Source organism: Dermacentor variabilis, chromosome 1 (genome assembly GCF_050947875.1).
Source record: "Dermacentor variabilis isolate Ectoservices chromosome 1, ASM5094787v1, whole genome shotgun sequence".
NCBI classification, from domain to species: domain Eukaryota; kingdom Metazoa; phylum Arthropoda; class Arachnida; order Ixodida; family Ixodidae; genus Dermacentor; species Dermacentor variabilis.
In genome coordinates this window covers 12,032,085-12,060,078 of record NC_134568.1, presented here as the reverse complement: position 1 = coordinate 12,060,078, position 27,994 = coordinate 12,032,085, and the positions used below count along the sequence as shown (strand labels likewise).

Genomic DNA, 27,994 nt, shown 5'->3' with positions numbered 1-27,994 from the left:
CTTCGGTTTGCCGATGACATTGTTCTATTCAGCAACACTGCAGACGAGTTACAACAAATGATTGAGGACCTTAACAGAGAGAGTGTAAGAGTGGGGTTGAAGATTAATATGCAGAAGACAAAGATAATGATAAGTAGCCGGGCAAAGGAATAAGACTTCAGGATCGCCACTCAGCCTCTAGAGTTTGTGAAGGAGTACGTTTACCTAGATCAATTAATCACAGGGAACCCTGATCATGAGAAGGAAATCCATAGAAGAATAAAAATGGGTTGGATCGCATATGGCAGACATTGTCAGCTCCTGACTGGAAGCTTACCATTATCATTGAAAAGGAATGTGTATAATCGGTGCATTTTACCGGTGCCGACATATGGAGTAGAGACTTGGAGACTGACAAAGAAGCTTGAGAACAAGTTAAGGACCGCACAGAGAGCGATGGAATGGAGAATGCTAGGTATAACATTAAGACACAGAAAGCGATCAGTTTGGATCAGAGAGCAAATGGGTATGGCCGATATTCTAATTGACATTAAGAGAAAAAAATGGTGCTGGGCAGGTCATGTAATGCGCAGATTAGATAACCGTTGGACCATTTGGGCTACACAATGGGTACCAAGAGAAGGGAAGCGCAGTAGAGGAAGACAGAAGACTAGGTGGTGCGATGAAATGAAGAAATTCGCGGGTGCTAGTTGGAATCAGTTAGTGCAGGACAGGGGTAATTGGAGATCGCAGGGAGAGGCCTTCGTCCTGCAGTGGACATAAAGTAGGCTGATGATGATAATGATGATGATGATGACATTTTCCGGTTTCTGTGAAGATCGTATCAACGCAATTCCACTGTACGGGATTCTCTAGGCTATGGATTGGGCCAGAAGTGCCATTTCACTACTTTTAATTAGAGAATGCACTGGCAATGTTGCAAAACTAAAACTTCGCTCATTCTGCTTGTAGTGGCGCCCTAGTTTTCATGCAGTCGTACAAGTGCAATCCAAAAGATTGAACAGTGCGCTGTAGGGTGTCTCAAGTTACAGTCATCATTCGTATAGAGTGGCTAATGGGGACTAATGGCAATGCCACGAATCAATTGGCGACAGCAACTGACTCAGTTTAGTTCATTTCTAGTCTAACAGAAAAAAAAAAAACATGAAATCAATGCATCCTAGTACCATATTTACTCAAAACTAACGTGCCCTCGATTGTAATGCTCACCCGTTTTCCGTGACCAAAAAATAAAAAAATGAAAACCTTAATTGTAATGCGCACCTGTTTTCCATGGAAAAAAGAAAAGGGAGAGAGAGGGAAAGATCGCGCACCTCGTGCTTTCATATAGAAATACTATTTTCTCTCATTTAGAAAAAACACATTTATTTCCAATACTCTAAGGTTGCGATGAATGAAAACTTAAATGGAAGCAACATACCTAACCACCAAGAGTTTCACTGCGCTGGTACGAGTCGCGTGGGGCAATAAATATCACTCGTCGTCGTTATCAGACAACTCCTTATCGCTATCAACAGACCAAAGCATTTCATCCTCGGTGCCGTCCAGGGCATTCGAAATCCCGCAATTTTTAAAGGGCTTGTTGACCATGGCAGACTGGATTGTGCACCATGCATCTTTCATCCATCCAGCAAAGTCCTGCAGTGAGGCACGCTTCATTTTATTGGCAGGCGTGAATTCGTGGCAGCCACTGACAAGCCATTCGGTGTACAGCGCCCGAATTCTATTTTTCACTGACTTGTTTAAACAAACATCGAGCGGCTGGAGCTGCGATGTCATGCCGCCGGATATTACGACAAGGTCGGTGTTGCATGCAGCCAGCTTGTCCTTGATGCGCTGGTCAAGGTGGCACCTGAACGCGTCGAATACAAGCATCCCACGCAGACGCAAACTGCCGCCGGGTCTCTTCCGCCAAACATTTAGCGACCAAGTCTGCCGTCATCCAACCTTTTTGATTTGCGCGCACAATCACGCCATTGGGAAACACTATTTCTTTCGGGAGCGTCTTCCGTCTGAAGATAAGATACGGGGGCAGCTTGTGGCCATCCACAGTGCAACAAAGCAGTGCGGTGACTCTAATTTTTTTGCGGCCGGAAGACAAAACGCGCACTTACTTCACCCCCTTCTTTTCAACGGTTGTGGTGGCAGGCATGTCAAAAGAGCGGCATCTGATTGGCATTTCCAGTCTGTTCGAAGTGGTAGCCGTTTCTATGGCGCAACTTCAAAATGTAATGCTGAAAACTGTGCAGTTTCTCTTCATATTCTTCGGGTAATTTTTGGCATATCCCTGTCCGCCTTCAAAGAGAAAAGCCTTTTCTTTTCATAAAATTTGATAGCCAGCACCTTCTCACTTTGAAGTCACTCCACATTAGCCCTTTCTGTAGGGCTAACTGCATCGCCTGTACTTTGAGCAGATCAGTCATCACAGGCTGCTGTGCCGCTCGCTGCTCCTGCACATATTCCATGACCAGCACTTCTATTTCAGCGAAGCGGCCCTGCTTCGGTCCTATGAAACCCTTCCTTGTTGCTTTGCTGGCTAACATATTCTTCTGTTTGCACCAGTCCCACACGCAAGTTTCGGGAACTCCGAATGCCCATGCGGCCCGATTTGTGTCCATCTCCGTGCACATAACTTTCCTTTTAAATGCGACGTCATGGCGGACTCGGTGTGTCTTCGCAGTAGGCGCTTCCATGGTGATTGAATAAACACAGAAAATGGGAAGACAGGCGGTAGTTACACCAGCGACTCATTACACGTACAACATGGAGGTATGCACATGGAGGAAGCTACGGCAGCTAGGCTAGAAGTGTGTACGATGCGGCCATTTTTCGAATGTCGATGGTGATATGGTAACGCGGATTTAGGGTTGTACTCGATTCTAACGCACATGCAGTTTTTGGACCCGTTCTATAGGAAAAAAGATGCACGTTAGATTCGAGTAAATACGGTAAATGTTGCTTTCTGGCATGTCCAACTGTTGCTTTCCACCAGCTGTCAAGGCAGCACTTTGTTCTTTAATGGCTTGTTAATGGTGATATGATCAACGGCATTCACTTTGCATTGATGTGATGGTGCAAATACTGCCTCACCAGCTACTAAAGTTAATTAGTTGCTACAATTTGCACTGCTGTCTAAAATCAGGATTGCTGGAAATTGGCCATGCTGCTGCCATAATAAAACAGTAACTGAATCTATCAGCCTCGCATGTAAGGCGGGGGTGACTTCAAGGCTAAAGATTCTGGGAAAAACCTTTCTTTATATTTGAATAAATACAGTAATACATCAATTTTCCCATAACATGGCCAACATGACCAACATGGTCAACATGGCCAACATGGCAGATGATGGGAGCCGTATAAAGGGGACAGAATTTCTGTCTACTGATTTTGTGGGGTCTCAAACATGCTCTTGTGGCAAAGGAACAGCAACAGAGTAGTGGGAACAAACAAAAGGGCATTTATTGCAATTTCTATGCACCAAAGCTCATCTAGCCGAATCAGAACCAATGGAACATGCCGATGGGCACTAATGAATCGAGGAAGTCTGATTCACCGCGGCAGGATATAGAGCGAATACATTCACACCAAGCCGGACACCAACATCTAATTGTTCGTGTGTACAGTCACGTTAACATTGATGCATTTGAACGATCGTGTTCGTCCATCGTGGTGCCCTGCTCCGAAGCCTCAAGCGGGACAATCCCACGAAGCATGCCTGAGCACACGTAAAACATCTGCACGTGCAGCCAACCCCAAGCCACAGTGGTAGAGTCGACTTCTTTTTGTGCCTGAGTAACTCTGCTGTCAGATGGCATTAGCAGGTGCGAGAGCCATGCAGGGAAAAAACGCCAGGGGATGTATGAGAGTTGCGTCCCCACAGCTTTTGTTCAGAGCCATACAGTATGTGTAAGATGACAAGCTTGCAGACACAAATGCATGATACTAAGTGAGCTGCTTGACTGGCTTTCAAAGGGGCATCTTCAAATTTGTCATGTCTGTATTATCTATGCGCTATGGTTTCGAATAGAGTCAGTTGATAGCGCATCTGTCCTGTGCTGTTTGGCACATTGCTGTTACTCATGCATTGCTCCATGTAATGCATAATCAGCCTGATAACTGGCATAATCTGCCTTTTGCCAGCCATCAGCAAGATATTGCTGCAGGGTCAGAACATGGTCACTCTACAGCAAACTGTGTACAGTGGAATCTTGTTGATATGGTTCTGTATATTACGTTTTTCGAGATGTTTCTTTTTCTTTTCCCGGCCAACGTCCCATAGGAGCAGTGTACTTTCATACGGTTATTGCGACCGCATTTTCACCTAAAATTGGATGATATGACTGAAGAAGTGGGCTTTAACTGGTATTTCTAAAGCTGATCGCTTCATATTCCAGTGCTCCAGCTTAAATAACATTCCAACAACCCACGAACAATGTGTTAAGACCTAGGCATACTGGAGGGAAAACGCATGCAGCATGCCAGCGGCGGTACTGAGGCACTGCGGTCACACCGACTGGCGGTGTGCCGCTGCTCAGTTGAGTGAGGGAATGGAAGCTTTTTTTTTTTCTAACTTCCAGGACCTCCTTATGGCCATTTAAAAGAAGGTTCAGCGCAAACTGTCAAGCAGTTTCAACATTGCTAAATAAAAGTGCATTCACTGCAGTTCATGTGGCATCGAGTGATGCTGCTCCCCATAACGTGTTATGCAGAGCAGTATCATTCAACTCCACACGAACCTTTGCTATTGAGTTTGTTGCTGATTACATCTATTTTCATACTTTTCAGGGCTTGCTTTGGTTAATACGATTTTTAGGTGATACATTTTATTTTCCAGTTCCCGTGAAGATCTTATCAATGAGACTCCACTGTACAAAATGAACCAAAGTCGAATCACCAGAATATTACTATTACCGGAAATTACCGGAATAGTACAAGCTAGATTTATTTTTCTCTTTAGTGTCCCTTAAAGTCCTTCCATAATGAAAAATTGCATTAATTGAGAGACATTTGACATTGCTATGATTATTGCTGCTTTTTTGCACATTTTGCAATTTTGGTTTATTTGTTTTGCAGGTTTGTTGAAACCCTCAACAATCGGCGGCGGCAGATGGCTGAACAGCTCTCATCAGCCTCTAAGTTTGCAGAGGCAGCAGCCACTATGCCAAATGGATTGCCTTCCAGTGCCACCACAGCCAACTGTAAGTGAGCTGTGCATCAATTTGGTACTACAGTCGACTTCCATTAATTTGACCCTGACGGGACTGACGAAAGTGATTGAATTATCCAGTGGGTCAAATTAAAGAGGATTCAGAAAAAAACGGCAAAACACACTGTTCATTCATTTGGCAATATTTGCCCGATGTCATCATACCCCTGAATCAAACACGCACCCTTTTTTTAAACACGATTTTTTAGAAAGAAAAAAAAAATGGGCAAGGGAAAAAACGGGCAACAATATGTGTTGCTCAATGGCAGCTGGTTTTCTAAAGTCAACTTCGCCGCAATACAGTTATGTTATGCGGTAAGGCATCTGAGCACATGCAGTGAAGGCGACTTTGGTTGCGTGCTCAGGCAATTTTCAGCCTAACTTTCTCAAAAAAAAAAAAAAAGCAGATCCCACACATTGTGGGAATCGATGTAAGCAGAGCTTTGTATGCTGTTTGCTTTGATTTACGATAATTAACTGATGGGCGACTTCAATGCCAAGGTAGGCAAGAAGCAGGCTGGAGACAAGGCAGTGGGAGAATATGGCATAGGAACTAGGAATAGCAGGGGAGAGTTATTAGTAGAGTTTGCGGAACAGAATAATATGCGGATAATGAATACCTTCTTCCGCAAGCGGGATAGCCAAAAGTGGACGTGGAGGAGCCCGAACGGCGAGACTAGAAATGAAGTAGACTTCATACTCTGTGCTAACCCTGGTATCATACAAGATGTTGACGTGCTCAGCAAGGTGCGCTGCAGTGACCATAGGATGGTAAGAACTCGAATTAGCCTAGACCTGAGGAGGGAACGGAAGAAACTGGTATATAAGAAGCCGATAAATGAGTTAGCGGTAAGAGGGAAAATAGACGAATTCCAGATCAAGCTACAGAACAGGTATTCGGCTTTAACTCAGGAAGAAGACCTTAGTGTTGAAGCAATGAACGACAGTCTTGCGGGCATCATTAAGGAGTGTGCAATAGAAGTCGGTGGTAACTCCGTTAGACAGGATACCAGCAAGCTATTGCAGGAGACGAAAGGTCTGATCAAGAAACGCCAATGTATGAAAGCCTCTAACCCTACAGCTAGAATAGAACTGGCAGAACTTTCGAAGTTAATCAACAAGCGTAAGACAGCTGACATAAGGAAGTATAATATGGATAGAATTGAACAGGCTCTCAGGAACGAAGGAAACCTAAAAGCAGCGAAGAAGAAACTAGGAATTGGCAAGAATCAGATGTATGCGTTAAGAGACAAAGCCGGCAATATCATTAGTAATATGGATGAGATAGTTCAAGTGGCTGAGGAGTTCTATAGAGATCTATACAGTACCAGTGGCACCCACGACGATAATGGAAGAGAGAATAGTCTAGAGGAATTCGAAATCCCACAGGTAACGCCGGAAGAAGTAAAGAAAGCCTTGGGAGCTATGCGAAGGGGGAAGGCAGCTGGGGAGGATTAGGTAACAGCAGATTTATTGAAGGATGGTGGGCAGATTGTTCTAGAGAAACTGGCCACCCTGTATACGCAATGCCTCATGACTTCGAGCGTACCGGAATCTTGGAAAAACGCTAACGTAATCCTAATCCATAAGAAAGGGGACGCCAAAGACTTGAAAAATTATAGACCGTTCAGCTTACTGTCCGTTGCCTACAAAGTGTTTACTAAGGTAATTGCAAATAGAATCAGAAACACCTTGGACTTCCGTCAACCAAAGGACCAGGCAGGATTCCGTAAAGGCTACTCAACAATAGACCATATTCACACTATCAATCAGGTGATAGAAAAATGTGCGGAATATAACCAACCTTTATAGCTTTCATTGATTACGAGAAAGCCTTTGATTCAGTCGAAACCTCAGCAGTCATGTAGGCATTGCGGAATCAGGGTGTAGACGAGCCGTATGTAAAAATACTGAAAGATATCTATAGCGGCTCCACAGCCACCGTAGTCCTCCATAAGGAAAGCAACAAAATCCCAATAAAGAAAGGTGTCAGGCAGGGAGATACGATCCCTCCAATGCTGTTCACAGGGTGTTTACAGGAGGTATTCAGAGACCTGGATTGGGAGGAATTGGGGATAAGAGTTAATGGAGAATACCTTAGTAACTTGCGATTTGCTGATGATATTGCCTTGCTTAGTAACTGAGGGGACCAACTGCAATGCATGCTCACTGACCTGGAGGGGCAAAGCCGAAGGGTGGGTCTAAAAATTAATCTGCAGAAAACTAAAGTAATGTTTAACAGTCTCGGAAGAGAACAGCAGTTTACGATGGGTAGTGAGGCACTGGAAGTGGTAAGGGAATACATCTACTTAGGGCAGGTAGTGACTGCGGATCCGGATCATGAGACTGAAATAATCAGAAGAATAAGAATGGGCTGGGGTGCGTTTGGCAGGCATTCTCAGATCATGAACAGCAGATTGCCATTATCCCTCAAGAGAAAGGTTTATAACAGCTGTGTCTTACCAGTACTCACGTACGGGGCAGAAACCTGGAGGCTTACAAAAAGGGTTCTACTTAAATTGAGGACGATGCAACGAGCTATGGAAAGAAGAATGACAGGTGTAACGTTAAGGGATAAGAAAAGGGCAGATTGGGTTAGGGAACAAACGCGAGTTAATGATATCTTAGTTGAAATCAAGAAAAAGAAATGGGGGCGTGGGCAGGACACGTAATGAGGAGGGAAGATAACCGATGGTCATCAAGAGTTACCGAATAGATTCCAAGGGAAGGGAAGCGTAGCAGAGGGCGGCAGAAAGTTGATTAAGAAGTTTGCAGGGACAACATGGCCACAATTAGTACATGACCGAGGTAGTTGGAGAAGTATGGGAGAGGCCTTTGCCCTGCAGTGGGCGTAACCAGGCTGATGATGATGATGAATTGACAGTGGTGTTGGCGGCAAATGTGTATTTCTTCAGTGTTTAGTCCAATACAAGAGTGGTGAGTTGATGTTAAACGTTACCTTGCGTGCTTCACTGTGCTTCATGACGATACATGACACTTATGGGTCTATGCCATGGGAAAGCATAAAGTATACCTGGAACTTCATTCATCACGAAATTTCAAGTGCTGTCATGCTCATTATGGGCATAAATGGACTGTCCACTAGGTGGACTCTTACAAAATACCCCCCCCCCCCCCCCGCATTTTTGTTGCATAGGAATGCAAGCATAGCATGTGCCGTATGCACAAACTACGCAACCCGGCGCATGGCGGCGCCGGCCGGCATGTGCGGAGGCAAGCGCCATCTGGTGGTGTTCTAAGAAAGCCAGCGGCACGCGCGGCAAGACCATCACAGCAGTGCCCGGAATGTCGGAAGAAGATGCAAAGAAAGCTTTGCTTTAAAGAGAGGGGAAATGCCGCAATCGGACATTGTGAGCTACAGTTATTGCTTGAAAATCTTCCTAGGCAAGGTTGAAAATATGCACTTTCAATGGGAGATTGACATGCTCCACACATTCACTGTCCCCCGAGCTCTAGCGAGACAGACGCTGCCTCTAAAGGGGTCGCTGTTTTCTGCACTTACTGTATGGAACGGCATAAGCTCGCATGGGAGAATAAAGCCAATAAAGCTCCAAACTGGTTTTGCATAGCTCACAGCCTCGACTGACAGCGCTTGCGGAGTCAAGGTCACGTTAGCAGTATCTGTGCTTCATGACGATACATGACACTTATGGGTCTATGCCATGGGAAAGCGTAAAGTACACCTGGAACCTCAATCATTACGAAATTTCAAGTGCTGTCATGCTCATTATGGGCTGCAGCATGTGTATGGCCAAAAGTGCTCCAAGACTGCATGGTGGTGCCGACATACGAAAAATTAGTGAACTAAACAGTACTCCGAAATTACTGGTATTTGGTCAGTCAATTTTTCACATGTTTGTGCCATCATGCAGTCTTGAAGCTCCTTTGGCTACAGGTTCCATGTTGCAATTCGTATTGAGCACAATACAGTTGCGGACCGATAAATCGGACACCGATGATCTGAACATGCTTGGTAATTCGGACAGCTTCACGGCACCGTCAATGGCCCTGTAGACTAAACGTGTAAAGCTGACCTATATTTCGGACAGCCGCGAGCTCCACATTTGATTACGCGAGCTCTACATTTCACTATTCGAACTCCATCTGGGGCTGCAGCGTATGCGGACTCTGCTGACATTATCTCCTCTGGCAACCTCGACAAGACATCAAGTATGGCCTCAGAGATTACACGTTTGATGTTAATCCGTGAGGCCTTACCTTGGTCGCAGCAATCGGAGATTTAACTGCAAATGCTGATCTTGGAAGGTTTGCCTGAATTATAGGTCGCATCAACATTGCGATCACCACATTCCACATTACACCACATTCTGGCAACCCCACACATGGCCTGCTCTCGCCGTTATGTTTGTTGAGTTAATCTTTCGGATACCATTCCACTATTCTGTACTTGGTTGTTTAGCTTGCGTTCCAAACAGCACTTTGCTGTCTCCAAGAAGTCTTTCTCGTCAGCTTATCGACGTGCCGCATCAGATGGCATCAGCGGTGCCCTCGCAGTCAGACTCGGAATGAGTCTCAAGTCTCAGTCCGAATGACCCCACAACTGAAGAGCCTGAACCTGCCACCTACCACAATGTGCTCAAATGTAGACGTCATTGATAACCTGCTAGCCTGCAGTGTGCCGAACTGAACAATGATGAAATAATTGAGCAAGTTCTCCCACCGTCAAACAATGACTCTAACTCGGGTGATGATGATGTGCCGTGTGCCCCAGAGCCTTCACATGTGGACTTTAGCCTTTGCAGTCCTTGCATTGGCGTACAGCGACAGCACAAAACTGGCAGAAATACAGGCGTACTTGGTTGCGCATAAGTGGATGTGTGTGCAGCAACAAATCGACCACTTATTCCTTGCACAGAGGTCCTAAAACATAAATGAAATGATCTTTTTAGGATACATTCGTTTTTTTTTTTCTGGACATTCGATAGTTTGCACTTATTTACGGTCCCCGTGGAGTCCGAATTATTGGTTATCGACTGTAGTACATATTAATACACTCGAGCCTCATTAAAACGACGTTGAAGGGGTAGCTGAAATGACTTGTTTATATCCATTATTTCCTTTTACTGTGTAAACACATAGAATAGAGCAGCATGTGGCACACAATACAGGATGCCTGGAGATCATCTATGGCACCATGGAGGAAGCCCATGTATGGCACAGACTACGCCGTGGATCCAGGCTAATAGGCTACTCTCACGTGGCTCAGTAGGCTTTGCTGTGTGATTTAGGAGGCCAGTGAACCTCACCAAGCTGGCTTGGCTTGGCGAGCTTGTGGCCTCTGAGGTTGCATCTATGCCAATGCGACTATAGAGGCCACGTCTAGCTGTACTAGCCCATGCGGCATGCCACAGAGAAAGAAGTGGATGCGCTGGTCTTTTGCATAGCTGTTCAAACTTGAGTTTATATTCAGTGGTTCAGTGAATAGTCTTGGCAGATCTATTAGAAAGGTGTTAATTACAGTTAATAACCTAGTTGAAGGGACAAGTTGGAAGGTTGAGGTCTCTGAACCCTTATATGTTACTTGCTCACAAGGAACCAATAAGGTGGTAATTGAAGTGAGAATGTTGTTTTGAAACTGCCACAGTTTTCTTGTTAATCTTTTGCCTATTTATCTTTACTGGAATGCTCTGTGCGACACACCGTTCACATACACTTTTGTCTTTTTCATTGGCCACCTACTAGTAGGGGCCATTTTATATACTTTAACCCAACTTTCACAACAACTGAGCACAAACGTAAGTGGTTTGCCACTGTTGAAAACTGAAATTGCCGAATCCAGTTTAAAAACAACCAACTTGGACTATTACTCCTGTGAATGCTTGAATTTGATTTCGTTTTCACTGAGACCTCAATGGTATAGCTGTGATAGTTGTGCTAGGTGTGACTGTTGGTTAGCTGGTACGATACTTTCTTCAAGTGTCATTTACACACGCATAACTGCGCAGTGGTGGGAGAGGCAGGCCGGAGACCTTCTGTTGGTGCCAAGGTGGGACCAGCACCCTCACGAAGCGTGTCAGTGCCTAGTTCGCTGGGACACGAAGCACAGAGGGCGGTGGTAGGAGCTACGTTGCATCCACCACAAGTCCAACAGCAGCATTCGCGGCTTCAGCAAACACAGTCACCCAGGAAGCCTGCTGTTTCACCTACAATTGAACAAGGATACCATGTTCAAAAAGCATCACCAACTGCATCAAATAGTGATGCTGTTGCTTCTACTAAAGCATCATCAGGAAGTGCACCATCACCGACAGCATCAGTAGTGAGTGTGCATTTTTGAGGATGTGAAATACAAATTGCTGTTTCATTTTTTAAAATCTCATTTGATGATCAAGCTTTTCTGCTTTGATAAGCTACATAAGAGTTACTTGTACAAGGCTGACTCATTAACTTGTTTTTGTGGGTAGGGGTAAAATGAGTGGGATGAAAGTCAGGGTGAAGGGAAAGCATGCTTTCAGGTGGATGAACCACAATGAATGTACTACTATTTCCAGCTCCTTGGCAAAAGCCGAGTCATCATAGACAGGGCTATCATCTGTCAATCACATGCGCCTATTGAAATCTGAATTATGCCTAATGAAGGAGTGATAGATTAAAAAAAAGTGCTTTTTTTGCTGCATCAGAAGTCGCAACTGACATCATGCAGACACAACACAGGTGTTGTGTCGGCATCTGTCTCGTGTGGCCTCTGACTAGCTCAACAATTTCAAGTGACTACTGTAAGCAAAGGAATTGGGGTAGCTGGCCGAAGCGTTTCATAGACATACTGTGCAGAGAGTGTGGACAGACACAATTCTGTCGAAAGTGTGCTGGGGTAAGTAGAACAGCACTAACAACAAATGAAGTTGACATAAATGCTCAGGCAAATGGGTCTATACAGCATAGAAGTATGTTAGTGATTTGTGAACAGTTGCTGCTGAGAGAGAAGGTGTTTGTTTGCATAAACCCAGTGAAATCGTACATTCTAATGTGGATCTTAAAAAGCATCATGTACATTAAGAATAACAAAATTAAAAGCACAATTATTAGCAAGATATGCGCTGGAGACTGTGCTTGGTGTGGCATGGCACATGGGGAGAATGACATCAGTGGCCAAGGCATGGCTATAATGAGGTATGTAATATGCACAATGTTTCCACTGCAATAACTAAAAATGTATATGTTAGCACTGGGCGCTTGTGAGGTAAACTCCTGATGTGTTTCATAGAACGTTGCACACGTCTGTAAAAAAATTTCATGCAAAGGTAAAAACATGCTGGAAAATTAGAAGCCTAAAGTTAACTGAAAAAAAAAAAAATATCTTAAGTGCTGAAGAAGAGTGGTGGGGGGAGGGGTGGAGCTTCACTGAGATAATAAATTGTAAACCAGGATTGAAGGTGTAATGAATACATTGTTGCGCCAAAAGAAAAATAAAGACTTAAGAGGGTGAGTAAGAAACGACAGGTCGAGAGCTGAACTTACTTGTAGGTATACTTATGTTTAGTTGAACATCCTTGGTGTAAGTGGGGAAGGGTGCTGAATATCTTGGCCTCCCTGCTTGTCTTGTACCAAGCAAAAGGGTGGCTGCTTGGGCTGGTTGGTGAAACATTCTTTAGGCAAGGAAAAATCCCTTTTAGTGTGTAAAACGGAGGAAGGTAGGAGGAAGGCACACTAAGTGGATGCTGCACATAGGTGTGTACAGGGGGCCAGGTTACCTTCAGCAGCTTACGTTAGCCCCATACTACCCTTCTAAAAAGCTTCCAAGCACCTTCGCTGCAAGCCATTTTTTGGCCACTGGAAGAATATTTGATCGAAAATGAAGGAATGCAATCTTTTCTTACTAATTGGCACCTTCAACTTGACAGACATGCAACACATTGTTCTGGATTACCTGTCTTTCATGATTCTCAGAGTTAGTTGTACAGCAGATTAAACACTACAAGGCAAACCTGTACCTGCTCCTTTCCTATCTAATGGCTCTAGGGGGTGAGCCACTACTGCTCTTGCCTCACCCCCATTCCTTTGTACATGCCTGGGGGGCTGGATCTCATTATAACACATCTAGACAGGATTGACAATTGTTGCAACAACAGTTTGCATATAACACTCTTCAGCTTGCCTCCCCATAGCACAAGTCTTTTGAGATTGAACGAAATGTTGTTGTTATCTCATGTGCTGCCTCCTTATCTGTGCTTTTCTCAGTCTGTATCATTCACCTGTAACATCTCTTTTCTGCTCAGTTTTGCTTGACTGGTTATCATCTCTTTCTTTGCTTTGGCTCGGCGCGTACTTTTGTACACAAAGTCAAGCATACTTGAGAGCAGAGGGCAGCCATGCTGTACGATGTATCCGGCGTGCGTTATCGGATAATGTCAGCACAAGGCGCTTGGAGCTGCCATTTGTTTTCTTTCTTGTCGCAGGGCACCCCGACAAAACAAGCTGCCAGCCTCATGTCAAAACTTTTCAATAAGAAGCCAGAGAGGGAGGAATGTATGGGTGAGTCTTGAGAGGCCCCGTGTCATTTATTTTCATTCCTAACATCTATGTTGCTTAATCTTTTTTTAGTTTCTAAAAAGTGAAAAGTAGGCTAAAAAATGTCATAAGCTGTCACTTGCTAGTTGCTGCTAGTGGTGATGTAGAAATGCAACCTGACAAGGCTAAATGTAAAGTTTAAATCACTGAACAAGCAAGTGAGCAAATAAAATTGCTCATTGCAAAAGTTTAGATTATAGGGCATTGTGATACAGCCAAACATTAATAGGGGAGACCATCTACCAATCTTTAAGGACATCTGTTTTTCTGGTGGGATGGAAAGCTTATCATCAAATAGGTTCAGTGTCCGTACCAGACAATGGTTAATTCAGGCAATGTGTGGAAAGTTTGTAAACAAATTTTTTTTCAATTTGTGAAATTTATTTGAGCGTACAGACCCCCAGAAAGACTGAAACTAAGAACAGTTGCAGTAGCAGTGCTAAAAAATTGTTTGCTGAACGAGCACAGCTTGGGAGGAAGAAAACTAACTTTTTAGTTTGATGACACTGACCCCCCCCCTCCTCTACCCTCCTGTTTTGTTCTTTGCAATGCAACAGTTTTTTTTTTCTTACTATGCCTGCAAAGTTCGAGAAGTCTCTGCAGAAGCTTGTAATGTAGTATGTACACTTTCTTTTTTCTTATGCATTCTATGTATCCCAGCGCTGTTTAACTGGGTGGTATGGGGGGCCCCCTGAACTTTGAAATTGCTGAGGCTGGGGTCCAAGAAAACTGACAAGACAAGAGAGCAGAAAAGATCATCTTTGAGAGAACCAGAAGGATTTGGACACGCAGCACATAGTAAATGTTTCAAAGCAGAACCAGTGAGTGGACAATAATGCTGCACATAGTGGGCTCCTAGCATGGTGTAGGTGATGTGGCAATGTATGAAGAGAAGGTAGCGCCATTTTTGCACAAGAAACACTCTCTAGTTTCCTTATACAAAAGGAAATATGAAGTTGCAAAAGGTAGTAGTGCTAGCAAATAACTTCCAAGGAAAAGCAGAGTCTATGTTGCAGTGACCATTGCATACATATTTATGGGAGGTAACATGGCAGACAAATGTATTTGTTCACTATGTTGCTTCAGAGTGCCCCCTCATGCCATTTTTGTGCTGTTTTAAAGGATGAAATTATTTGTATAAAGGATAAAACCATGCATTTTAATTGTCTTTAGACATCTTTGCATCAACATTATAATCTTGGGACATGTTGCAGACAGTAGATGGTCCGTTTAAACAAAACTCAAAGTAGCAATTTTTTAGCAAATTTTTATGCAGTAATGTTTCATGAGTTCATGGTAACACTAAATGTCATTTGGTTGTTTCTTGTTGACATGCACAAAATAATAAAGTAATCAGACATGTATAATGGTTTAGGCAGGACTTGCCCCACATTTACCTGCATAGTCTCACTGTTTCATTAGCTCTTGGTCATGCCATGGCTTCATGCCTCTAACTTGTGCCAAGTTGAAATATAGCTCAGCACCAAAAAGAACATAGCTTAGTCCTGCAGCTTTAATATAGTACCCCAGAATATGTGCATTGGCATTAACTGATGCAATGAAATGAGTTCATCTTGCTAAAGGAGTACAAAAGTACCCCTTTTTGTGGGTTACATATGTCCAAGAGGAGCTACGGCTAGCCTGTCAAAAAAAAAAAAAAAAAAAAAAAAAGATGCCTGCTTTATCTGCTAATCACCTGTTACACGAATATAGTCCCAAGGCATAGGTTTTCTTTTTCAGCAGTTTGCTTATTTTCTTCCTTCCATTCTTTGTTTTTTAACATAAAACGTACGAATACATCATCAGCCCACCAAAGCATTGATGCTTTTGATCATGATTGAGAACTGTGTTAATCCTGAATATTACAACCTAGTTTTGCATTTAAATAACAATAAGAACAGAAAGAAACTAGAAATAGAAAAATTAAATTTCTTTGTGCCATTAAAATGTTAACTGATATCTACAAAAGCATCAATGCTTTTCTGAAGTAATAAAATTCTGATTCTGACCGCTACATATTCTTTCAAGTCAGCACAGTGCAAGCACAGGTTTACATTCTTTTGTCAGCTTCCTTTTTTTTTCATTTCCTTTTTCTCTTCTTTTCCAGCACACATCTATTTTTTATAAGTTGTCTCAACGCATATGGTAGCATGCCATAAGCGATGACATATTTACGCAGCTAAAATGAAACAGTACAATATTCTAGTCTGTCTTATGCAGTAGTTCACAAAATGCCATTGTAGAACAAGCATACTCAAAAGGTATTTCCTTCAGTAGCTACAATATTTTATTTAGTAGCTGTGATAATCTAATTGTAGAGCTGAAACATGTTACAAGCTCTCGCATTACCTCATTTTGCTACTTGTTTGATGCTTCATTGGACAGCATACTTTGACTGGATTTTTAAAGGGCTGCTTTCGAAGTATGAAAGGGGTGAAAAGGGTATGAGTGAGTTCATGTATTGTTAATGATTGATGCAGGTGGCCACACATGATGACCTTATCTTTATTCGGCCATTAAAGGGGCAGTGGCTTTGGGATCTTTCAAATCTACAACTTCGGAACATTTGCCCGAAGCCATGCCTAATAGATGTTGCTCAAAGAAAGCCCTGAACAAGTATTTGTGATGTAGGCACAGGAGAGTAGCCACTGGTGATTTCAGTAATCTCAGCCTCACAACTGTAAACTTCCTTAATGAACATTGTTTGCTACTGATCACTGCTGTTAAGCTTTATGACCTAACAGAATTTGGTGCGACCAAAAATTAGGCTATGAGAAGTCATCGAACCACACAGACAAAGCTTGGCAGCAATGTCTGCAGTGTGGCATGTGCAGTCTGTATCCAAAGAAATCATTGAAATGTCACATGACACCTTAGATTTTATTTCTGTGGGACATGTTACAGTGCCATAGAGAAATCCGAAAAAAAAAATGGGCCACCAACTGTAAGTTTGTTGAACCTTGAAAAGTATCTCAACCAAAGTTTAAGCCGAAATTATCCAGGTAATTTTCTGCATGCCTGACGTGTGACCTAGTGTTACCGTGTGACCATGCGACCTATGTGACAGTGATTAGTAAGCAAGAGTTTCCAACAAATGCAGTCAACTAATGCAATGACTTTTCTGTCTCACAGTGGTGCAAGCTGACGTGCATGTGCCGCCACCAATGAGCTCTTCATCCATGGCTGTTCACAATGTTGATGACTTCGTGCCAGATGGTGATGCCAGCTTCAACAGCTTTTTAGAAGAACGTGATGCTGACACTGGTGCTGCTGCATCATCTGCCCTTGACGATGAAAGTGTCAGGTGAACACTGCGCACAATTCATTGTATTTATAAACTATATTTAAGTACCCTATAAACCACAATATAAGTTGAGATATTTTCTTGAATAAAGCAGGCTAAAGTCACTCCTCGTCTTAATATAGCAGTGTTTGGTAGAATGTGAGTCATCTGGCAACCTACTGCATGCATGTTGGTGAATGCATAGTTAAAGTATAGTTAAACCTGTATTCAATTCCAAATGTTATTCCTGGCATTCTTCTTTCATGTCACTGTGTCTTATTGTGTGCGCTCTTCCAATGGCACTCGTGTGTGATGTTTTTTTGTCTGGTGAGCGATGAGTAGCGGCACACGGAGACAACCTTCAGCGGCATTTAAGACAACAGTTGTAAACTTTGCCAAAGCTGATGGCAACATGGCTGCTCATCATCATTATGATGTTTCTGAAACAAGCATGTGATATTAGTGGGCACAAAAAGGAAAACTGTTGTTGTGCAACCTATGTAAAATGTTGCTTCATGGGCATCGTGCAGTGCATCCACAGCTTGAGGACGCACTTTCAGATTGTGTGGGAGCTTCGTGTGCGGCCGCTACCGGTGACAGTACCATGGTGAAAATAAACATGTTTTGGTGATTTTTTTTCTTTTTTTCTTTCACTTTTTTTCACTGCAAGTTAAGGGGTCGACTTATATTTTAGTATTTTCACTGGACCTATGTTCCGTTTTTTACTGTACCAACTTTTGAGCTGGGTGGTGGTCAGGGCAGGTTGCTAAATTTTCATGTGCTGAGATTGTAGGGCATAATCAAGAACCCCCACATGGTCAAATTTAATCTAGAGTTCACCACCACGGTATAGCCAAGGCATAGTTTTATGGCATTGAATACAAATTAGTCAATCAAGTCTGAGCTGGTAAGCAGCTGGTCAAAAAGAGTAATATTTTTTGTAATTGTTCTAGTTGGTCGACTTGTGCCACTATGAAATTTTTCCACATGGCATAAAAATGACAGAGTGTATTCAGTACATAACCTACCTGGCCATTAGTTGTTTTATGGATCATGTGAAATGATTGTGGCTGTTTTTCAATGTATAGTTCTGCAATGTAGGCGCTGCTACAGCTGCCACTTCAAACTTGCATGCCTTGAAAAGAGAGGTTAAAACTTTCATTGCCTTACTGGTGGTGTTATGTGTTCTTTTTTTAAATTACAGTTGCAGCATTATTTGCTTCCAGCTAATCATTTTGTTGTTGCAAGTTAGTTTGTCTGGCCTGCAAAAGTGCAGAGTAGTACCAAATTGTTGCAGCTGTCAGTAGCATTCCAAGCCAGCTGAATAACAAGCCTACCTTCCTGGTTTCTTTTGCTTTCAGCGATGAGGATGACTCTGGTGGCAACCCTCTAGTCACCGGATTCCAGGACGATGTAGACCCCGAGGACTTTCGTCCAGGTCGGGCAGCTGGTGACTTGCCGGCTTCTGTGGTACCTGTGAGCCACAGAGACTCCCAAGATGAAGAAGATGCTTTGTGTGGGGTTAGCAACAGCGCACGAGGTGAGGTGTTTTAAAGTAGTCTGCGGGAATTGGTGAAATTTGGAGGCTGGTTAAAAAAAAAAAAGCTTGCGATTCGCTGATGATATTGCCTTGCTTAGTAACTCAGGAGACCAATTGCAATACATGTTCACTGACCTGGAGAGGCAAAGCAGAAGGGTGAATCTAAAAATTAATCTGCAAAAAACTAAAGTAATGTTTAACAGTCTCGGAAGAGAACAGCAGTTTACGATAGGTAGTGAGGCACTGGAAGTGGTAAGGGAATACATCTACTTAGGCCAGGTAGGGACCGCGGATCCGGATCATGAGACTGAAATAATCAGAATAAGAATCGGCTGGGGTGCGCTTGGCAGGCATTCTCAGTTCATGAACAGCAGGTTGCCATTATACCTCAAGAGAAAAGTGTATAACAGCTATGTCTTCCCAGTACTCACGTACGGGGCAGAAACCTGGAGGCTTACGAAAAGGGTTCTGCTTAAATTGAGGACGACGCAACGAGCTATGGAAAGATGAATGATGGGTGTAACATTAAGGGATAAGAAAAGAGCAGATTGGGTGAGGGAACAAACGTGAGTTAATGACATCTTAGTCGAAATCAAGAAAAAGAAATTGGGGGCATGGGCAGGACATGTAATGAGGAGGGAAGATAACTGATGGTCATTAAGGGCTACAGACTGGATTCCAAGAGAGAGAGAGAGAGAGAAACAACTTTATTTATTCGTTCCAAGAGAACGGAAGCGTAGCAGGTTGCGGCAGAAAGTTAGGTGGGCGGATGAGATTAAGAAGTTTTCAGGGAAAACATGGCCACCATTAGCACATGACCGGGGTAGTTAGAGAAGTATGGGAGAGGGCTGTGCCCTGCAGTGGGCGTAGCCAGGATGATAAAAAAAAAAGGGGGGGGGGGTGGCTTGAATTAAAACTGAATGCAGTACAAAGGTATGGGGGACTGGAAAAGAATGTTAAAGGGCCCCGAACCACTCTGAGCTCGAAGGTGAGCAAGTGGCTTCACTCTCACCTCACCTTCGCTATTCTCTGCCACGAGCGATGTCTCTCATCCTCGCTGCATTCTTCCCTAGAATACTCGGGGGTGCTATGTCTGTACCAGAACTCACGTTGGCACTCTTTCCTTGTTTGAAAACACCTTCCACTTATCACGACTTTGCACTTTTTGGCTACATGCTGTTGCCACTGCACGGGCACTGCAAAACAGACTGCTGGAGGTACACTACATGCATGCGGGATGACGAGGTAGAGCGGACGAGCGACTGCATGGCACAGGCCTGCTAGCAGATCGATTAGAACTAATGTGTTTCTTATTGGAATAATGTACAGGTTTTACTCTGCCGACATCACATGCATGACCCTGTTGGCATCATGGCATGTGAAGAAAGGACCAGAAAAGACCAGAGAAGAGTATGCAATTATTTTTTTTTAGTTATTAAAAGTGGTTTTGGGGCTCTTAAAGGAGTGGGATTAGAGAAGAGAGCTTGTGATATGATAGTTGAAATTTAATTAAAGGATTTCACTTTTGCAAGACACAACGCACAGAGCAGATAACTAGAGGCCTTTTAGAATGGTTGGGTACCAAGGTACGATTTCCAGATGGAATTAAAAAATTGTGGAATTCGCAGTTATTGGAAGGGCACAGTCGGTACAAGGACAGGGTTAATTGGAGTGCAGAATGAGAGGCCTCTATCCTGCAGTGTGATTGCCATGGAGAAGTCAGAGTATGTGCCTGCTGATGATTATGCTAATGCATGCATAGTTTAGAATATTTCTGCAGGCTGTGCTATAGCTTAGCAGTTTTGGTACCTAATTTGAGATGGAAAAGAGCCATACTTCCAGGCTTCATGTCAGTCAATAACCTGCAGTGTGTGGTGAACTAGTGCTCATCCACAATGATAAAACAGAGATGTTGGCCTAGATTTCATTGGATCATATTTACATTACCATTGCTTGGTGCACTGGTAATATGGCAGCGTGTGTTAACACTTCACGGGTGTATAATAGTGGTTGCTGCTCCTCCTCTACAGTGCCACTTACTATGTGGGCAAGCTGGTAACGTAGCATCCCTTGCACGTCAGCAAAGTAAATTTGCATTTGAATGTTTGTTGGTCTTTTCCTTTGCTTGCTTACTTTAGCAGACAGCAATAAAGCCTTGTGACTTCTTGTGCTTTACTTAGGGTTCCTTGTTTTCAGTCTTTGTTTTTTGAAAACTCCCGAACAGAACTAATGAATTGCCACAATATTCTGTTGCTTGGACTATGCAGAAAGATGTTGCGACTAGGGTTCCTTTGCTAGCTTCTTACTAGCGAGACCCCTCTAACTATACCCATAAGACCACATTCAACGTCATCCTCAAAATGCCTTGAGATGCTGGTTTGCTAGAACAGGCACATTTAACTACTCATTTCCATCTCGAAATATTGCTGACTTGAATTCTTCAGATGCTTCATCATGCCATGTTACTCATTGATGATAATCTAAACATTCTTTTTGCCTGCTCTTGTTCCTGTGTTTGTTTAAGTTTGTGTCCTCCCTGCATAGGCCTCTGATCTGCATTATGTACTAAATAACAAAATAAACGAATAATCTTACTTGGAAATATTCAAAAGTAAGCTATATGAAAGTGCTATTTTTCATACCTCCAAGAAATATGAAAAACACATGTGAATGAGGCTGACAGTTTAGTAAAATACAAACGTAATTGAATGGCAAGAATGGTTAATGCTTTAAAAGGCACAGCAAATTGTTGACAGCTAATGCAGTTACCCACTGCCTGTTCGACTAAAACAATCTGTAAAGCCACTACAATTGCTCATAGTTATACCACTTGTCATTTAGATGAGCATAAAATGGACATTCTAGTGAGAAATTCACTGAAAAGTCCTCCGTCACAATGTGGTCTGCTGGTGTAAAACCAATGTAGTTGGTGTTTCTGGTGTAGTGCATTTTAACAAGATATAGGGTGCCTCCTTTTACATTACAAAAATATGGTGCTTATCTTAAGACATTTTTGGCAGAGGCACTACACCTCCAGTATCATGCCAAGCCTGTAGCTAGGCTAATCTCTCCGGCTACCATAAATTATCTGTCTGTTGGCAAAGCTTACGTGCCCTGGATAGGAAGCCAATGTCATTAGGAAAAAATCATGGGTGCATTATCGTCAGAAAAATCGTAATAGTACAGTGCTGTATGCACATTAGCAAAGTTTATTGACAAATCAGGAAGCAGTTGCATACATCTTGCTTGGAACATTGACCGTCTGCTGCCTGTATGCATGCATTTATTTCAGATTATCTCTCTGATTTTTCTATGTTGGCAAAGCTTACATGTCCTGGATGACCATGCACCCAAGATTATTTTGAATGACTTGGGCTTCATATTCATGGCATGTAAGCTTTGCCAGCAGAGAGAATCGGTAATTACTGTCTTGTACATGTCAGTTCTACATAAGCTGAAGGATAAGAGGTGTGTGCTGTGAGTGCTTCTCAGCCTGATTTTGGCTTATCAGGCCATAAACACGCAGTCACTATATAAATATGCCATGGCCTTTCTTCTAAGGAGGAAAACTTATGGGGCACAGGGGTGCGCGGGAAGAATGGTGATGTAAGCATTATGTGTGCCCTCGGCCCTGATATGGGAGAAAGCAGAGGAGGAATGTTGCTAGCAGGAACTGGTGAAAGGAATTGGAGAGAGCCTATGCTGCGGGGATCGTAGCTCACTTGCTTATATGACCTCGCAACATTTCATTTGCTTCCATCTCTACTATTAATAAACTCTTTTCTAAAATTATTGTGGTAGAATGCTGCCCCGATGGTGCTTTACTTCTAATGGACAACCAAAATTTCCAGCACGGTGTGATGAGGGGCATTTTAAATCTTCCCCTAGCAAATAATGATTAACTAAAGTTTCGTGATGAAGTGACTGGAAAATAATTCTGCCATCGTGCTTCTGCATAATGGGCACTTTGTATCATTAAAGGGACACTAAAGGCAAATACTAAGTTGACGTGGACTGTTTAAATGCTATTCCATAAAGCTTGCAACAGTTGTTTCATGCCAAGAAAAGACTTAGTTTACAAGAAAATTGCATCCGAAGGGTCCGAATACCATTATCACAATTCAAATCTCCCGCCGCTCAACCAGGGAGTGGTGACATTGCATACGCCATCACCGCCCTTTGCTGCTGTCAGTGAGTAAAACGGTACCTGACAGATGGTGGTGTGGTTTTTTGCACAAAACACAAATGCACGGCCATGGAGAAACCAAGCCAAGACAGAGCGGTGGATTCGCCGCTGTAGCTGCTTTTGGCCAAGTGGCATGAACTGTTCGGGCATCCACGACATCACAAACAAGCATAATTCTCTGCTACTTGCAGTTTGTGCAAGCTTTGCATGCCAGCAAAACTAGCGCAGCTCTACGCGATAATGTAACTACTGAAACTCGAAAGTGTGGGTGGCACAGAGTTGAGTGAAAACAAAACCTTTCGACCACCCGCGTCATTGTCAAGGGCAAATCCAATGAGTTCTTCCATCTAAAATGAATTAGAACTGGACAAGTAGCATTTTCTTTTGTCTTATAATGCAATACAATGATGTTTTTATAAGAAATGGTTGAGTACTAGTGACAGAATGTAAATGAGGAGTGCCTTTGTCATCAGGCAATTACTTGAATGTCCTGGGGGAGTCTCTATTCATATCTGGCATTTACCTTAATTTCTCTATTACTAAGGCCCTGTTCACAATAATATTGGCGCCTTAGAGATTCTTGAGCACTAATCTCTTGCTTGAGCTTGATTTCCTATTTGCCTTCAGTGCCCCTTAAAGGTGCTGTAGCAGGTCTAGCCATGTACTTAAAACTCAAGATCACCCTGACCTCTGATCTTGGGCTTAAGCTAGTGGCTCACTTTCAGCGCAAAACACAAAGCCCTGAAAGCCTTGAATGTTATACCCCTGTCAAGCGGGCAAGTTAAGTGCACTTACGGAGAGCGCACTTCACAACCTTGAGTGACACTTTGAGGTTCGAGTTGCCAAACGGAAAAATGGAGCTCACTCGAACTTCAAAAAAAGTCGCGGACCACGTTTTTTGAAAATGTACATTAAAAACGAAAAAACTTATACAAGGTTATTGTTTCACATTGTGTTATAGATAGAAACAACCATAATGTATATTTTCTCAACAAAAAATGAAAATATTTTAATTATAAGAGTGTTACAAGTCAATGCCAGCCAAGACGAATGTCTAGCCAATCCAGATAAACATTGTGGCATGCGACGAGACTGCATTTGATCTCGCTAAAACAGAATATGAGTGAGTTCTATTCTGATTATTTTGTTAAAAGCTGTTAAAGAACTAAAATGAACTTATGTGTCCTTTTTTTAATACATCACATTTTGTACCATTCAAACCGCTAGTGGCGAGGCTATGTACTCGGCAGCAAAGTGCGTTGCGTCAATGCACTCCGACCGGAGTGCACTATTCGTCAAGTACACTCAACTTGCGACGTTTAGATTTGGCAAAGTGCATTTAAATCAAGTGACACTCTCCGTAAGTGTACATAACTTGCCTGCTTGACAGGGGTATTGGCTTGAAGAAGTGCAATGATGGCCTGTCAGAACAAGGAGAGAGGGTTTGCCATCATGTGTGTCAAAGTATACCTCAATGCAAAGATTTTGCAATGATTTTTTTTGTTTTCTTTTTCATGAATGTTCAGGCATTTCTGACCTTGCTGTGCGAGTTCTCAAACATTTGGCATCTTTCATTCTACTTTAAAACAAAACTACATACTGCCAGTAAAGCTCTGATTTTCACTGACTGGGATAGTATTAAGTCGAACGCACTTGTAACAACATTCAAGTGCCACAAAAATTCCATTGTTATAACCGATAACTGTTATAACTGGGTTGCATGAAAAAATCAACATAGGGGGATGGCAGAGCTGATGTGAGAAAGCTATATAGGTGGGGAGGCCAGTGCCCCTCCCCAACACCTTCCTCTGCCTAGCTGCTGATTCATTCGTTTTAAGTGCTTCCTGGGCACTCCGATTGCGTGTACCAAGCCGCGGCTGTTGGCATTAAAGAATGGCACTGCTATAACAAATGCAAATGGGTGTCACGGGTGGCAAGCGATATGAGAGCACCGCCGAGGCATCGCTTTGGTGTCTCCAAAAGGGGTCTTTTAAGAATTGTGAGAAGGCTGCCCTGGCAGCCTGTCAGCTTGAGAAATCCAGAAGAAATGCTGAGGAGAGATCGCCACAAGCATCTCGCCACATACTTCTTACTGGCTTGCACGAGAAAAGCCTATGTCTGTCAGCCATGCATGCTTTACGCGAAGCTTGCCGACATCCTTCTTCAAGGCATCCAAGTGTTCCATGTTGTGCAGTGGAAGGTTCCTCACGAAAACGAAGCCCCAGAGAGACTGAATCATCTGTAGGGCCTCCTGTAAGGACAACGTTGAGGCAGCCTGCCCTACCACGTGATCACTGCTGTCGCCGCCGTCACTATCTGATGCAAGCACGTTCGTGACGATCGTCTCATCGGTTAGAAGCACTTAGTTTCCAAATCTATAGCCATGCAGTTTATTTTCACCGGCAACGTCGTGCATTGCTGATGATTAGCGGGCGGATCAGCTATCTTCTGTTTCGGCGGCGAGTCAAGCGAAGCTGAGAAACTGCATGGCCAGGAACGACTTCGACGCAACCAACAAAGACGAACGCGAGCGATTAAGCAGTTCACAGAACTGCGTGGAATGAGGAGCCAGTGAGCAACATGCGAGCAATCTGCAAGCGGCACAGTTGGCGTGGTCCGTTCGTGTTTTGGAGGGTGGGTAGGCATAGAGTTATGGGTGCAGCCCGTTCGTGTTCGGAGGGGTCGAAGGGCGACGGGAGAGAGCCGTGCGGAGATGGCTGGAAAATGAGTGAGCGGTGGCTGTTGGAGCAGCGGCCCATTGTGCAGTGGCTCGAATTTCTTGTTTTCTTTTGTTTCTTTTCAAGGATTTCGCCTTTCATTACCTTTCAGCTTGGACTTCATCGTTATAACCTATAATGCGGCATTGGGGCATTGTAGTAAGTGGGTTACTTCACAATGGAAAACATACAAAAGTCAACGGTGCAGTAGCTTCTCATTGTTATAACCGATATATCGTTAAAACTGGTATCGTTATAAGTAGGTTCGACTGTAGTATCGGGACAACCTTGTGCAGTAATTAACTGCGACTACATACACTATTGCAAGCTTTCATGGAGGTTCGGTTGCACTTACTGTTAAGGTGTAGTTTAATTCCATAGTAGAATAGGTCCATAAATAACATGCTGACTGTGTTGGACAAAAGTCCAAGTTTTTTTTTTTTCTATCCCATAGTCATACTTTTTAAGTTTTTACAAGAAAGTGAAATTTTTCAAAGGGCAATTTTTATTTCCAGTGGAACAAATATGATTGCTGTAGACAAGCCTCCCGTCCTCATTCCGGTAAAACTAAAATGGATACACTGGCTACAGTTGGGACAATGCATTTAGCTTTTACTGCTGCACAAGATAATGATAATGTTGTAGAGCCAAGATTCTAAGATTATAAGTGGGTAAATTGAGTTTTCATTTAGAGATGATGTTCAAGCTTCTTCACTTTTTAATTGGTAGATTAGGCTACGCATTCACCCCGGTAAAAGATATTTTTTCAATTTGTTTCAGAGCCTTCAGAGGAATCATTTCTATCAAGGGAAGAGGTATGTGATCTATTGCTTTGTTGTAAACTGTGGTTTGGTGTGCTACCATTAGTTTGTAGATTGTTGCACTTGTAAAAAAAAAAGAAAAGAAAAAAAAATGGTAGGAAAAGCTGTCTGAAATGAATGGGTGCGCTGCACTTGTCAATTTCAGGAAGCATGCCTTGCCTGGAAGGTAGTGCAGTCTTTATTTTTTTGTTTCTTTCATTTTTTTTGTTCCTTTCATAGCCACCATGTTCCATAAAGTGTTGTGGATAACTGTTCAGTGTTGGAACATGCTGTGTGAGCGCAATGTACAGCCCATTGTGTACAGTTGTGTGCTTGAGTGAATGGGACCCCCTGCCTTCCTTTATTTTTGAAGACAAGGTCTTCTGTTATGAGTGCAGATTGATTTGGGGTTTGTGGAATCTGGGTATCTAACCACCTTTGTCTCGTTAATTAGATGATATGAAGCCTTCTAGTGCACATAGGACAATGAAAAAGACAGGAAAATGAAGCCTGGAATGAAAAAGATACAGCAAGTTGGCACAGAGCTATGTACAGAGCAGTAGTACATAATTAGCAAAGAAAGGCTGAAATGAAACCCAAATGTGCTCGATTAAACTACATGCACCTAAAACCGGAACTGGAAGTGTGGCTTTACTCAACATAAAATGTGGGCCGATCCTGGGGATAGTGCAGTCTAAGAAAAGTAAAGGTTAAGTAAAGGACTCTATGTAAAGGTAAGATGGTACTAAAGCTGGGTGAGGAGAAGGGATGACTGCTACCCTTCGCCTGCGCCCGTTGCTACTAAATCTCTTAGCAAGTGGTGGACGTGCTGAGTTTCGACCGCCCTGGAACTTCGGAGTCGCACTCTACCCCCCATCATGCCTGACGACGCATGCATTCCTCCAACTCCTTCAACGGCGCTGGCCACCTTGGTTTGTGCTGGTGCCTTGCGTCAGCGAGATCCCCCTATCTTCTCCGGCATAGATGACAAAGACGTTGAAGATTGGATCTCCTCTTATGAGTGAGTGAGTGCGCATAACCAGTGGGACGATGTTACCAAGTTGAGAAGTGTCGCATTCTATTTTACGGGCGTTGTGAAACTATGGTTTCTAGACCATGAAGCCGACCTCACTTCGTGGTTGGTCTTCAAGACCAGCTTTATCCAAGTTTTCGGTCGGCCAGCAGTACGAAAGCTTCCTGCAGAACAACATTTGCGCACACGATCCCAAGAGGCCGGAGAGAACTTCACGAACTACATTGAAGACATTGTTGACCTTTGCAAACGGGTGAATGCGTCGATGTCAGAAGAGGAGAAGATCGAACATATAATGAAGGGTATACAGGACGATGCGTTTCAAATGTTGTTATCGAAGAGTCCTCACACTGTCGCCAAAGTGATAGAATTGTGCCAGAGTTACGAGTTACGCAGGCAACGGCTTCACACCCGACATCCCACTCCGCCCGCCGAGTCTCTGTCAAGCCTTGGAGTCGACGACAACCATGCTGCTTTGTTCATAAAAATTCAGGAATTCGTTCGCACAGAGGTCGCCCGACAGCTATCTTTGATATCTTCTGTCCCGGAACCACCACCCGCTTTGCCTCCTAAGACCCGCGACTTCATTCAAGAGCGAGTGTCTCAAGCTGTTCCTCCAGCCACTGAGCAGACACCAGTCACTGCACCTCTCACTTAAGCTGAAGCAGTTTCCCGATCT

At 43.3% G+C, this 27,994-nt stretch overlaps 1 protein-coding gene across 1 annotated transcript in view; it reads left to right on the top strand.

Annotated features, from left to right (window-relative positions):
- Positions 1-27,994, top strand: part of LOC142575424 (rab-like protein 6) — a 79,338-nt gene that overhangs the window by 40,358 nt on the left and 10,986 nt on the right. The window contains exons 8-13 of the mRNA XM_075684792.1: positions 5,074-5,198; positions 11,194-11,507; positions 13,645-13,720; positions 16,889-17,060; positions 18,401-18,579; positions 26,263-26,297. Coding sequence (XP_075540907.1) covers positions 5,074-5,198; positions 11,194-11,507; positions 13,645-13,720; positions 16,889-17,060; positions 18,401-18,579; positions 26,263-26,297 — 901 coding nt within the window. The remainder of the gene's footprint in view (positions 1-5,073; positions 5,199-11,193; positions 11,508-13,644; positions 13,721-16,888; positions 17,061-18,400; positions 18,580-26,262; positions 26,298-27,994) is intronic.